This window comes from Vanellus vanellus (genome assembly GCF_965231255.1).
Source record: "Vanellus vanellus genome assembly, chromosome: 23".
NCBI classification, from domain to species: domain Eukaryota; kingdom Metazoa; phylum Chordata; class Aves; order Charadriiformes; family Charadriidae; genus Vanellus; species Vanellus vanellus.
In genome coordinates, this window is record NC_138928.1 from 91,544 (window position 1) to 103,667 (window position 12,124).

The 12,124-nt window shown below is 55.5% G+C and overlaps 1 protein-coding gene across 1 annotated transcript; it reads right to left on the reverse strand.

The window, feature by feature from the left end:
* Nucleotides 1–1,157: 1,157 nt before the first annotated feature.
* LOC309680826 (sperm-associated antigen 4 protein-like) lies at nucleotides 1,158–8,706 on the reverse strand (the record flags this gene model as incomplete). The annotated part of the gene is made up of 10 exons (XM_082494577.1): nucleotides 1,158–1,289; nucleotides 2,064–2,153; nucleotides 2,512–2,679; nucleotides 3,158–3,270; nucleotides 3,831–3,915; nucleotides 4,362–4,458; nucleotides 5,246–5,310; nucleotides 8,021–8,108; nucleotides 8,478–8,564; nucleotides 8,699–8,706. 10 exons carry the CDS (start codon nucleotides 8,704–8,706, stop codon nucleotides 1,158–1,160), a joined length of 933 nt encoding a protein of 310 aa, XP_082350703.1.
* Between the last annotated feature and the right edge of the window lie 3,418 nt (nucleotides 8,707–12,124).

A 12,124-nucleotide genomic window follows, 5' to 3' on the forward strand; every position in this document is an offset into this window, starting at 1 on the left:
TCATCACTCTCTACAACTATTTGAAAGGACACTGTAGAGAGGTTGGTGCTGGTCTCTTCTCACAGGTAATTAATGACAGAACAAGAGGGAATGGCCTCAAGCTCCAACAGGGTAGATTTAGACTGAACGTTAGGAAAGAATTTTTCACAGAAAGAGTGGTCAGGCATTGGAATAGACTGCCCAGGGAGGCGGTTGAGTCACCATCCCTGGATGTGTTTAAGAGAGGTTTAGATGTGGTGTTGGGGAATATGGTGTAGGGAAGAACTTTGTAGAGTAGGGTAGATGGTTGGACACAATGATCCCAAAGGTCTCTTTCCAACCTAGACAATTCTATGATTCTATGATTCTATTCTATGATTCTACTTACTTTTAAGACATAATCATAGAGGTAAGGAATTCCAAGGAGCGCGTGGTTTAGTTTGTCGGGTGGTTCTCAACCAGTGAAGGAGAAGATACAAAGATTAAAGGATTTGGCCTCCAATTTCAACGAGAAGGAAGGAATAGAGATCTCTTGGTTAGCAGCCCGGTTACCTAACTTAAACTGGTTAAAACAATTACTTCTGGGAGATGTCCCGAGAGTGATAATCTTCATTTTAAGCTGTCGTGTGATCCCATGTGCACCGTTTTGTTTGAATTAAGGCAAGCAAATCATCAAGGACGAAAATCCACAGCAAATACTAATGCCCAAACGAGATGATGATTGTTTTAGAGAAATTGTAAGACGAAAGGAAAATGAAAGGAATTATGACAGCAAGAGCGTCAAAAAGCCAAAGACTGAGACTTATGGGACTGTAAGAAAACAGAACCGGAAGTCTCAAAGCAGGGATCTGATGTCGAGAGAACCAAGTTCAGAGTTGATCAGCAAGTTTTGGTCAGGACGTGGTTGAGACCTCACGGAAGGTACCTAACCTGGAATAGGTTGTGAAACAAAACCATGTGTCCTGTGTGTTCTTATGCATTCTCTTCTCTAGATTAAATGCTCGCTATCCTCCCCGTTTTTAAGAAAAAATCAACTAGCAGCGCTAACGTTTTCCACACGCTCCTGCCCTCCTTCTTGTGCACCCCACTTTGGAGACAAACCTTCTACACCCATCTGGGTTGCCACAACTTTATTTGTTTTCTCCTTTTTTGTTTGTCCTTCTTTTTTTCCTCTGGTCTCAGTTGAGGCGGTCAGGTTTTGCCATCTGCCCGTGAACCTGCACTCGATAAATGCAGGTGTACTTTGGTTGTCCCCAGTTGCTCTTCACAAGAAGTTTGACGTAGGAGAAGGCTCGGGGAAGTGGGGCGTTCTGTGCAGAAAAGAGGGAAAAGGAATCGGGTGTGTTAAGAGCGACAACGCAGTCAACGTGTCTCTCCCGCCAGCCCTGCTCCCGCTCAGGCACAGGCTCCCGACAGTGGGTGGGAGCGGCTGTGGAAATCTGAGGCTCGCTGCTGGTACTGGGGCTGCTGGGGGGTCTGGGGACACGGGGCGGGGGAAGGCACCTGGCATTCTCTGCATGCCAGCCCGGCTGGGGCTCAGTCTCCCTTCCCTCTGCGGCTTGCTCTGTGCTGACAGAGAGGCCGGGGAGGTGCTGCTCTGCATAGGGCAGCTGGTGCGCAACCCCCCAAGCTCCCGCTGTCTGCTCTGCCTGCTTTCCTCCTGGCAGGTGTGAGAGCACTGGGACAGAAGGGGCATGCTATGCTGGGGGGAGACCACACTGTCCAGCCTGCCACAGGATGGGGCAAGGGTGCTGCCCGATGCCTTTCGCCAACAGGTGTCCATGGCACATAAACCTTGCTTAGGTGGAGTGGCGGCATGTGCAGCTGGCTCTGCTGAAGGCAGATCCCTGGGTGCAGCCAGGGATCTCTCGGGACTCGTGCTCCCACGGGACCGACCCTACCCTCGCTATCCTTTCGCTACCAGCACCATGTGCCACTCAGCCCTCCCGAACCCGCCAGGTCTCCCTCGACAGGCGTCCGCACCCCCTCTGCCCAGGGAGAAAGCATTCACCCTCCTCCTGCCACGGACTTGCAGGCAAACCTGCTTTGCTCCACAGCATCTTGCCCCCGTGCGTGGACCGTACCTTCAGAGGGAAGGTCTGAATGGCCTCTTTTGCCACATCGTACATGAACGTCCCCAGCAGAGTTTCCTCTTCTCCGTCCGCATCCACTCCCTCCGGGGAAAAGCACAAGGAGAACAGCTCACACGCGTCCCGACAAAGAGGGAACGTACGCGCTGGGTCAGCTCTGTTATCTACCCACCCTCCGCTGCGGCGCTAGCAGTAGTCTAGCGCTGCTTATGGTGGAGCTCAGGCTGCGCCTTGCGTTTTGGTCAAGAACCCTGAGGTGCTTGGCCAGAACAAGTCTTAAGAGGGACGAGAGCTCTAGAGCCCTTGAATTATCCTGCTCGGGCGCTGCAGTGTGCGGGAGAGAGCAGGACGCAAACCTCAGAGGATGCACAAAAGCAAGAGAGACCCTGTCATGGCTTTCCCCCAGGGCCAGACCCCCGCCAGAAGCCCAGCACAGACTTACAAAGACAGCGAAGTCTCTGGGGGCGCTGATGACGCTCCCAGATGGAGAGGCTTCTTTGGTGATGTGCTGCACGCTGACTGCGGTCAGGTGGACTTGTGCTGGCAACCTGATGACCACCTGGCCCTGATCCCCTGCAAAAGGCCAGCATTTCCGCGGGGAAACATCCGGCTGCAACCAGAACGCAAGAACAATGAAGTGTGAGAGAGTGTTGGGGCCAGCACAACTGGCCACGTAGCTTGAAGCGTAGGCACCAGTGTGTCTGTGGGATCTATTTCAGCTTGCAAACGAGGCGCTTGTGAGGAAGTGGACGGAAATAGGAGGCCTTCTTCCCTGCCTTTGTCAGGGGCTCTCAGTATTACAGAGTGTTAGGGATGAAGGTGGCAACGGGGTCACCTGGGAGAAAGTCTTTCACCCAGCTTTCACCCAAGGGCTGTGGGCAAGATGCAGCAGTTGAACTCCTTTCCCCTCCTCAGGGGAACCACTCACTTCTCCCAAGCCCAGCCCAGCGTTAGAGGTTTGGTTTCCGGAACCTCATCAACACTGCCGGCTAGAGCAGCACCACTGGACTGAGGGGAGAGCCCCTGAGGTCGGTCCCCAGCTTCACAGGAAGCAAGGAAACCTTCCCTCGTGATTTCTGATACGATACCTGCAAAATAAGATGAGGACTACGGGGAGGGCGAAAGAGCTCAAAAAACCAGCAGATCCAATCTTCTCTGCAGTCGTAGGTCTCGGAAGTTCCCCGCATGTCGATGGAGGCACCTGCAAGGAAGGGAGGGAAAATGACTGCAAGAGGCCACAGATTAGGAGGGCTTGGTGCTATTTCTGACACCGCCAGCCAGCTGCAGCTCTGTCAGTCCTGTGCTCACGGCCACGCTGGTGGGGGTGCCCAGCTGCGCAGGGGAATGACGGCAGCCACGTGCCTGGTGACTGCTTCCCTCACAGCGTCAGCAGGAGAAGGTCTGAGGGTTCTGGGAGACAGCAGGTGCCCACGTGAATGACAGGGGAGCAAAGCTGAGGGCTTGCTGCGTGGGCAGCAAAGGGCAGCCCGGCTGTTCCCTTTTCAAATGCAGTGGAGAGGAAGAGAGCCCCTCCATCAGCACAGGAACGCGTGCGGGGGCAGCGCCAGAGGCACCAGCGCGGAGGCCGAGGGCAGGACCGGGAGGGAGCCTGAGCGCACCACTCTGCCACAGCCTTGCTCTTGGAGCCCGTGAAGCATTTAAGCTCCTGGACTTTGGAGAGCAGCGCCTGGAGCCCAGGCTCCTTTGGGGAGTGCTGCAGAAGAGGGCAGGGCAAGGAGACAGGGCTGCTTGTGTCCATACCCGAGCTTTGCAGGGCCCAGTCAGACACCTCGACGTAGACTTCCAAAGCCCTCTGGAATGCTGCCTGCTTCACTTCCTCCATTTCCTGGGAACACCATAAAGGAACACAGAAAAGGAGCACATCAGTGTTCAGCGTGGCCTCCAGCGCCCGTTGAGGCAAAGGGCCAGTGTTGGACACACAAGGCAAGCCTTGTCCACAGAACTGCAGGACTCTGCTGCTGATGTGAGCCGCAAAGACTGAGGAACAGCATCTGCATCCACAGCCACGGACACGGCCCTGACGTGGGCTGACCAGGGTCGCCAGCCCCTCATCCCCACCCTCCACGCTCTCCAGGGAAGCCAGGAGGTGGGCTCAGGCCCTGTGAGCGATGGCCGGCCTCCACGAGCGTGCCTGAGTCTCATCACTGCCTCGGGAGCCCCACCAGAGCAGCCAGAGGGGCTGGCGTGCCAAGGGAGTCCACTGCTGCCTGAAGCAGCCGGTTAAAGTGCGGCTGGAGTAGGGCCTCTGGGGTGGATCATCTGTAAGATCACCTCCTGCACACTGCGGATCTTCGCCCTCAGCTGAGCCGCCTCCTCCTGATAAAGCTTCATCTGTTGGGCTTGCTCCGCCATGAAAACGGGACAGTTCCTGCGGGAACAGAAAGCAGGTCGCGTCAGAGAGCAGCCCACCCCTCTGGGGAGTCTCTGAGCTCAGCAAGGAGGAGACACACATGTGCGTTCCCAGCTTTGCCAGGGCTTCCCTTCCGCACCAGCTTGCGCAAAAGGCAAAGGCGGGAGGGAAGTCCGGGAGCCCTGGCTCCTAGGAAAATGAGTGCAGGCAGCACGAGGTCGGCTGGCCCTTCTGCACAGACCCGATTCCAGCTCAGGAAAGATCTCTTACCACATGGCATTCAGGTGTGCTGCAGACATGCCTGGCAGCTTCTGAAAGGGAGAAATGCTCTGTTAGAGCATCCAGTAGCAGAGCCGCCGATACTTCCTGGGAGTGGCTTCCCTAGGAAGACGCGGCACAGGCTGCTGCTTCTTAGGGCGACCCTGCGCGGAGGCAGAAGAGCCCGTGATCTCTCCAGCCACGCTCCGCTGCAGGAGGTGCCTGTCCCACAGGAGTCACCAACCTCTACCAGTCCCTTTGTCCACATTGTCCATGCTGGCAGTGAGGTCCCGCAGTAAACAGCAGCTGCAATTCACATCAGCAAGAGACACTTAGTTTACTGGGGTTGCTAGCGATCCCTGCAGTTGCGAGGCCTTGGGGCTGCAGCAGCAGGTTAGCTGCCAGTCCCAGTCAAGAACGCGCTTGGGAAGCACTTGGGCCACGCGAGTTTCCACACGTACTGGCCCAAACGCAAGGCTGGCCAGCTAAAAGCTGGCATCCAGCAAGCCAGGCTGGCCCTCTCAGGTGTCTGCTCAGGGAAACTCACCAAGAGCCACTGGCAGCAACAAGATGACTTGCAAGAGCCTCTTCTTCTGCAGGGGCATCTTCCGCCTGAAATAGAGGGAGTCCTGTGGCTGTCAATGACCCAAGTCTTGGGTAAACCCCTTCACCAGCGGATTTCCCTTCTCAGGCTGAAAAGCCACCGTTTTGGAAGCCTGCTGCTGACAGAGGGCTGACACAGCAGCGCCCAGGAGTAACGCCATTTCTGTCCACACCGTTCAACAATGCCGGCAGCTCTTCCCCAAAGGACGGGCTCCAGGACGCCTTCCGAAGGGGAATGAAACTAACCCCAGGAAGGAAGGATGTTGAGAAAATGAAGAGTGCTTTTCAGCAGTCTTTCTGCTGTGCACCTCGCTCGCTCTCTGGCTGAGAAAGCAGGCCTGTTCTCACTTGGCCACACACAGATCTCTCTTAGGGGTGTTTTCCCACACAGCTGGGGAGGGCAGGAGCCTTGTCTGGCTTGCCTCCCAGAGCCCTCCCGGACCCGGGCAGTCTCTTGCCAGAGCTGGGGAAAACCCTTGCCCTACGGAGACTTGATTCTGCACCTGGGCGTCTGGCCACGCGGTAATTTGTCCCACCGCAGCCAAAGTTGGGGGCTCCGGAAAAGGCCTGGGAGTGAGACTGCCGAGGGCCTTTGCCCTTGCCTTCCCTGAGAATAGCCACAGCACGAGCAGTGCCCGAGCTGATGCGCCCGATGGGAGCCCCAGGCTGCTGGCTGGGGAACACCCCCTGCTCTCCCCTTTGCTTGCACTGGCCCTCAGACATCCCCGTTCTCCCCCACCCCGTCCACAGAAGAAACGCGTAGTACGTACACGGCAAAGAGGCACATGCTCAGCAGATGTCTCCACAGGGAGAGAAGGGCACCTGCCACGTAGCCAGTAAGGCTGAAGACTGTCCCTGGGCAAAGAAACCAGAGAAAAGTTAGGCCTGCCTCTTGAGATCTCTCCGCTAGCATGCCCAGCCAGGCGTGTTTCAGCTCCCTGCGGGGAGGCGGGCACCCAGTCCTCCGCACTCCCTCCTGGGGCAAAGAGCAGGGCAGCCTGCAATTCTCCTGCCAGTTATGACAACTGGCCACAGCTCTGGCACAATGCAGCTCTCCAAGTTCACCCCAGCGGACTTGACAGCAAGCAGCAGAGCTGAGCTTACTTGCACTGTCTGTGGCATTGTCGCAGCACGTGGCAGGCCCTTGAGCATGTGAGCTGGGAGGGGAAGACAATATCCTAATGTCCACCTCAGTGCAGAGGTCCCTGTGGGAGGACAAAGACAAATGCTGGTTGCCCACTGTCCCCACACCGGGAGAGCCGAGGGGGGCAGGAGCGGCCTGAGCAGAGGACGGGGCAGTCCCAGCAGCAGAGAGAGAGGGTGGCACAGCTGGGCTGCTTCCAGGGGTCCCCCCCTCCTTTCCCCACCCTTTGCTGACACAGGCCTGCTGTGGGAGAAGAGGAAGCAAGCTGGCAGCAGCAGGCCCGCACCTCAGGAAGGCCGCCCGGCAGCGCAGGCCGATTCTCGCCCTGTCCCCAACCTGGCCCTCGGCCTGTTCCCTGGCCCCAACCTGGCCCTCGGCAGGCACCTCTCAGTGGCCGTTTGGGGAGGGGGCGCAGGCTGCTGTCCCCCACCGCGGCCCCCCCACCTCTTCCCTGGGCACCGGCGGTCTCCTGACAACTCTCCCCCCATCACACCTGCTCAGCCAGGCAGGACAGCGCCTCGTGTTGTCCTGAGGGGGACAGTCTCGGGCCCAGGGGCTTGGCCTCCCCGGACAGCAGAATCTCCCTGTGCAGCAGGCCGGGGCTCCGAGTGCTGCAGCACCAGGCTACTGCCTCACCACTTTTGGCCAGCAGAGCGAGCCAGGCTTTCAGCCAAGACCCATGCCCACAGAAGGGCGGCTCTTCTTCAGAACACCTCTGTCGCCTTCGCCATGCTGCACCGCACCCCACCGACCATGTTAGGCCACCCCCGCGCTACTACCCTGGGCTCCTGACACCCCAAGCAGGAGCCGCCCGCTTCATACCTGCTCGACCCCTCTGCCTCCCATGCTGCCTCGGGGTCGGCCTCCGTCCCCAAGGAGTCTTTGGAGGCCACTTGGCGTCTTCTGCGGGGGGCCTTTCTCCTTGCCATCTCTGGGCAAGGCTGGCTCCCTGCTCAGCCCCTGCAGCGTGTCCTGCCCAGGCAAAACAAGCTCTGGCAGCAGCCCCACACCGTCCCCAGCAGGAGCGCTCCTGCCCAGGGCAACAGCCACACGGCAAATGTGGGCTCCTTCCCCGCGCCTCAGGGCTGTGTGGGCAGCCAGCTGTGACCTCACAATGGCGGCTCTGAGGCTCCCCAGGGCTGAGCAGGGTGGGGAGAGCCTGTGGGCTCCCCTGGCCACTGCCATCCTGGGCGGCGGGAGCCCGTGCCTGTGGGTCCCCAGAACCCTGCCATGCCCCTGTTCCTGGTGGCTGCCTGGCCTGGCCTGCCGGCCAGCGTTCCAGCTCTGCTGGGCATCCCCGGGGAACCAGAAAGAGCCCTGGAAAGGGGGCTTTGCTCTCCCCCCATGGCACAGCTGCTTCCAGCAGCTTCCTGCAACAACCCCCAGGGAATGCTTCGGATACCCTGACCCCCTCCCGGTACAACATGCTGTTAGACAGCTGCCAGGAACATGGGGTTCAAACCCTCCCCATCCCTGGAATGCTCCAGACAGAATGGCTCTGTCCCCTGCCTGCCAGAAAACCTCCCGTGAGGACTGCCACGGGAGGAGGACCCCCAGCCCCAGCCTCTCTCCTACCTTTAGCCCCTTTGCCCGCTTCATGTCTCGCAGAGGCCTCAGCACCCTCAGCACCCAGAGGATCTTCACCACTGAGATGGCGCTGGACCTGGGGAGGAAGGCAGAGCTGAGACGGAGCCATTCCCCTGCCCAGGCCAGCCTGGCACAGCCCCAGCAAGCAGCCAGGGATGAGGGGCAAGGGATGGCAGAGACACACGGGTGTCACTAAGCCATCATCACCTCACGTAAGGCCAGGGGACACGGGCAGCTGGAGACAGCAGCTCCGCATTGAATTCCTTCCCAGCTCTTTGACACTCAAGGAGTTTGCCTCCCTGCCTCCCAGTTGTCCACGCTCTGTCCTCCTAAGCATGACTTTATGGACACTAACACCCGGGCTCATGCCCTGCCCTCAGGCTGCTCGCTCCTTCTCCATCCAGCAGCCCAACTGCCCTGCCAGGCTAAACCTGCCAGCGCCCACCCCGCGAAGCACGGGAGTGCTTCCTCGATTCCCATGGAGATGAGGCAGACAGCGACCACCAGCAAGTCGAGGGTATTGAAAGCGTTGCTGCAAAAGGAGCCTTTGTGCAGGAAAGCAGCCTAGGCTCTCATCTGGGGAGCAGAAGGAGTTGGGAGAGGGGTCAGGCAGGGCTCGGGGACACGGTCCCTCCACAGGTGAACGAGGCACGGGGGGCTTCTCACGGCTCCATGGCCTGGGGACCCTCTCCTGCCCAGACCTCTACCTCTGCAGCCAGGCAGGAAGCTGACTTCGGCTGGCAATCCTCTGTACTGTACGGGCTGGAGACAGAACGCTTCCCAGCCATTTAGCAAAGGAAAGAGGAGAAGAGGAAAGAGACTCGGAGTGGGAGCAACACAGAATCATGGGATCATAGAATCGTTTTGGTTGGAAGAGACCTGTAAGATCATCGCGTCCAACCGTTAACCTAGCGCTGCCAAGTTACCACTAAAGCGTGTCCCTCAGCGCTCCATCTTGTAAAAGAAATAAGCAATTGTAAAAGAATTAAGCTTTTGAGTGATTTAAGTAACTTAGGCCTTGTTAGATTCTTTTATATATTTTGAGAAGAATCGTAGACTGGTTAAAGAATAGATGTATAAGGTTGATGATTAGAATGTAGGTGCTTAAAGACAATATGACCATTGAGCTTCAGAAGAGGAACTGGAAAAGAACAGTAAGAGTCAGCTGAAATGTAATGAACTTTGGGAACTACTGAAAAATGAAGAACTGGGAGACTTTAAAGAAAGACGAAGAACTTGGCAAACAGAAATATCAATTATGTAATGTTGTGCAGAATCATAGATATAGAAGATGGATTTTGTTAGCCACTTGCCATGCACTGAGTCGACGGCCCAACTATGAGTTGTTAATAAAGCAAACCTAGAGGTACCCCCAGTCTGGTGAAATTCTTTAACAATCTCCAAGTCTTTTAAATACCTGCAGGGATGCTGATTCAACCGCTCCCCCGGGCAGTCGGTTCCGATGCTTGACAAGCCTTTTGGTGAAGAAAGTTTTCCTAATAGCCAATCGAAACCTCCCCTGGTGCAACGTGAGGCTGTTCCCTCTAGGCCTATTGCCTGTTACTTGGGAGAGGACACCGATCCCCACCCTCGCTACAGCCTCCTTTCAGGTAGTTGTGGAGGGCGATGAGGTCTCCCCTGAGCCGCCTTTTCTCCACGCTAAACACCCCCAGTTCCTTCAGCTGAAGGAGAAGAGTCATAGTGAGGGGCCCAAAACTGAACACAGCGTTTGAGCTGCGGCCTCACCAGTGCCCAGTACAGTGCGACAATCGCTTCCCTAGTCCCGCTCAACACACTGTTCCCGATACAAGCCACGGATTACTCTTTAACTCCACAGACCTCCAGTGCTTTCTCCTTCTCCACGTTTTTCTTGAGGGCATGTCAGAACGACAAAGCTGGTGCCATGGCCCATCTGCCCCCGTGTCCCAGCACAGCCGGCTCGGCTGCCTGACCTCACTGGAGGGACACGTGGCCCCTGGGGCAGGTGACGCACCACCTGGACTGCCTGAACTCTGGGGAGGTGAGGGTCAGCCGGCAGCATCTCCTCACTGGGAACAGCTGCAGTGCAGGTATGTCCGCAGTGCAGCCAGACGATTGCAGCAAAAAGGGGCTTTTTCAGAGCTTTTTTGTGACCGGGAACCGCCAGGGTGGCACAGGGACACGTCTCAGAGAGCCGTCTCAGCGGGAGCTTTCAAGACTGTACTGTCACACAAACACGTTATGAAATGAAGGGTTACTTATTCTTTATTCTGTTCGAGGCTGTAGGATAGACTATGTTTCTCCAAAAACGGGATCGGTCAGAAAACGTGTGGGAAAATTTGGCAAAAGCCATTGTAAAGACCACCTCTTTCTGTTGAAGTGGGGGAATCTCTCTCTGTAGAAGAGGTTTTCACCTCAGGTTTGATAGGAGTGCAAGCCCTACCGCACCTTTGACAAAGCGATACTTTATTAAAATTCGCCCGGGGAAATACAACCTATTGCAATGTATATCCTGGGGGGAGATGCCCCTACGCAGGGAGGAGGGAATGCTCAGGATCAAGGTAAAAGGAATGTTTCCATCAAAAGTTGTGTGCAGTTTCACGGTGAATTGCCCAAAAGATGTGGACAATCTAACTCCCTCCGCACCTCCTCTATAACACAATAGAAGGGAGTCAGGGGGCTGCGCATGGGCACATACTAAGCTTCCCCGAGGATGGATTCTCCTCTGCAGGAAAAGGACTTACGCTTATTCCCGCTAATGTTACCGGAGGACCTTCTTCTTTGGCTCAACTAGCGGCCTTACTTAGGAGTTACAAGCAATGGAAAACGAGGGAAAAGGAATGAAGAGACAAATCCACGCTCTGCCGCTAGACTGTGACTCCCAAGTGACTCTTTGGAGTCCACGTGAAATAGCAGCTGCAGCAATTCTGAGTCCAGGAGTGGCAGTAGCCATGAAGCATCACACAGGAAAGAGAATTGCACGTGCATGAGCGAAAGCCATGAATTATAGCTCTGAGGCTTTAGCAGCCTTGAGTGAAGAAATGGCACAAATTAGAGATGCCACCCTAGAAAGTCGACCTGCAATTGACTACTTACTTCTAAGACATAATCATAGAGGTAAGGAATTCCAAGGAGCGCATGGTTTAGTTTGTCGGGTGGTTCTCAACCAGTGGAAGAGAAGATACAAAGATTAAAGGATTTGGCCTCCAATTTCAATGAGAAGGAATAGAGATCTCTTGGTTAGCAGCCCGGTTACCTAACTTAAACTGGTTAAAACAATTACTTCTGGGAGATGTCCCGAGAGTGATAATCTTCATTTTAAGCTGTCGTGTGATCCCATGTGCACCGTTTTGTTTGAATTAAGGCAAGCAAATGATCAAGGACGAAAATCCACAGCAAATACTAATACCCAAACGAGATGATGATTGTTTTAGAGAAATTATAAGACGAAAGGAAAATGAAAGGAATTATGACAGCAAGAGCGTCAAAAAGCCAAAGACTGAGACTTATGGGACTGTAAGAAAACAGAACCGGAAGTCTCAAAGCGGGGATCTGATGTCGAGAGAACCAAGTTCAGAGTTGATCAGCAAGTTTTGGTCAGGACGTGGTTGAGACCTCACGGAAGGTACCTAACCTGGAATAGGTTGTGAAACAAAACCATGTGTCCTGTGTGTTCTTATGCATTCTCTTCTCTAGATTAAATGCTCGCTATCCTCCCCGTTTTTAAGAAAAAATCAACTAGCAGTGCTAACGTTTTCCACACGCTCCTGCCCTCCTTCTTGTGCACCCCACTTTGGAGACAAACCTTCTACAACCATCTGGGTTGCCACAACTTTGTTTTCTCCTTTTTTGTTTGTCCTTCTTTTTTTCCTCTGGTCTCAGTTGAGGCGGTCAGGTTTTGCCATCTTCCCGTGAACCTGCACTTGATAAATGCAGGTGTACTTTGGTTGTCCCCAGTTGCTCTTCACAAGAAGTTTGACGTAGGAGAAGGCTCGGGGAAGTGGGGCGTTCTGTGCAGAAAAGAGGGAAAAGGAATCGGGTGTGTTAAGAGCGACAACGCAGTCAACGTGTCTCCCCCGCCAGCCCTGCTCCCGCTCAGGCACAGGCTCCCGA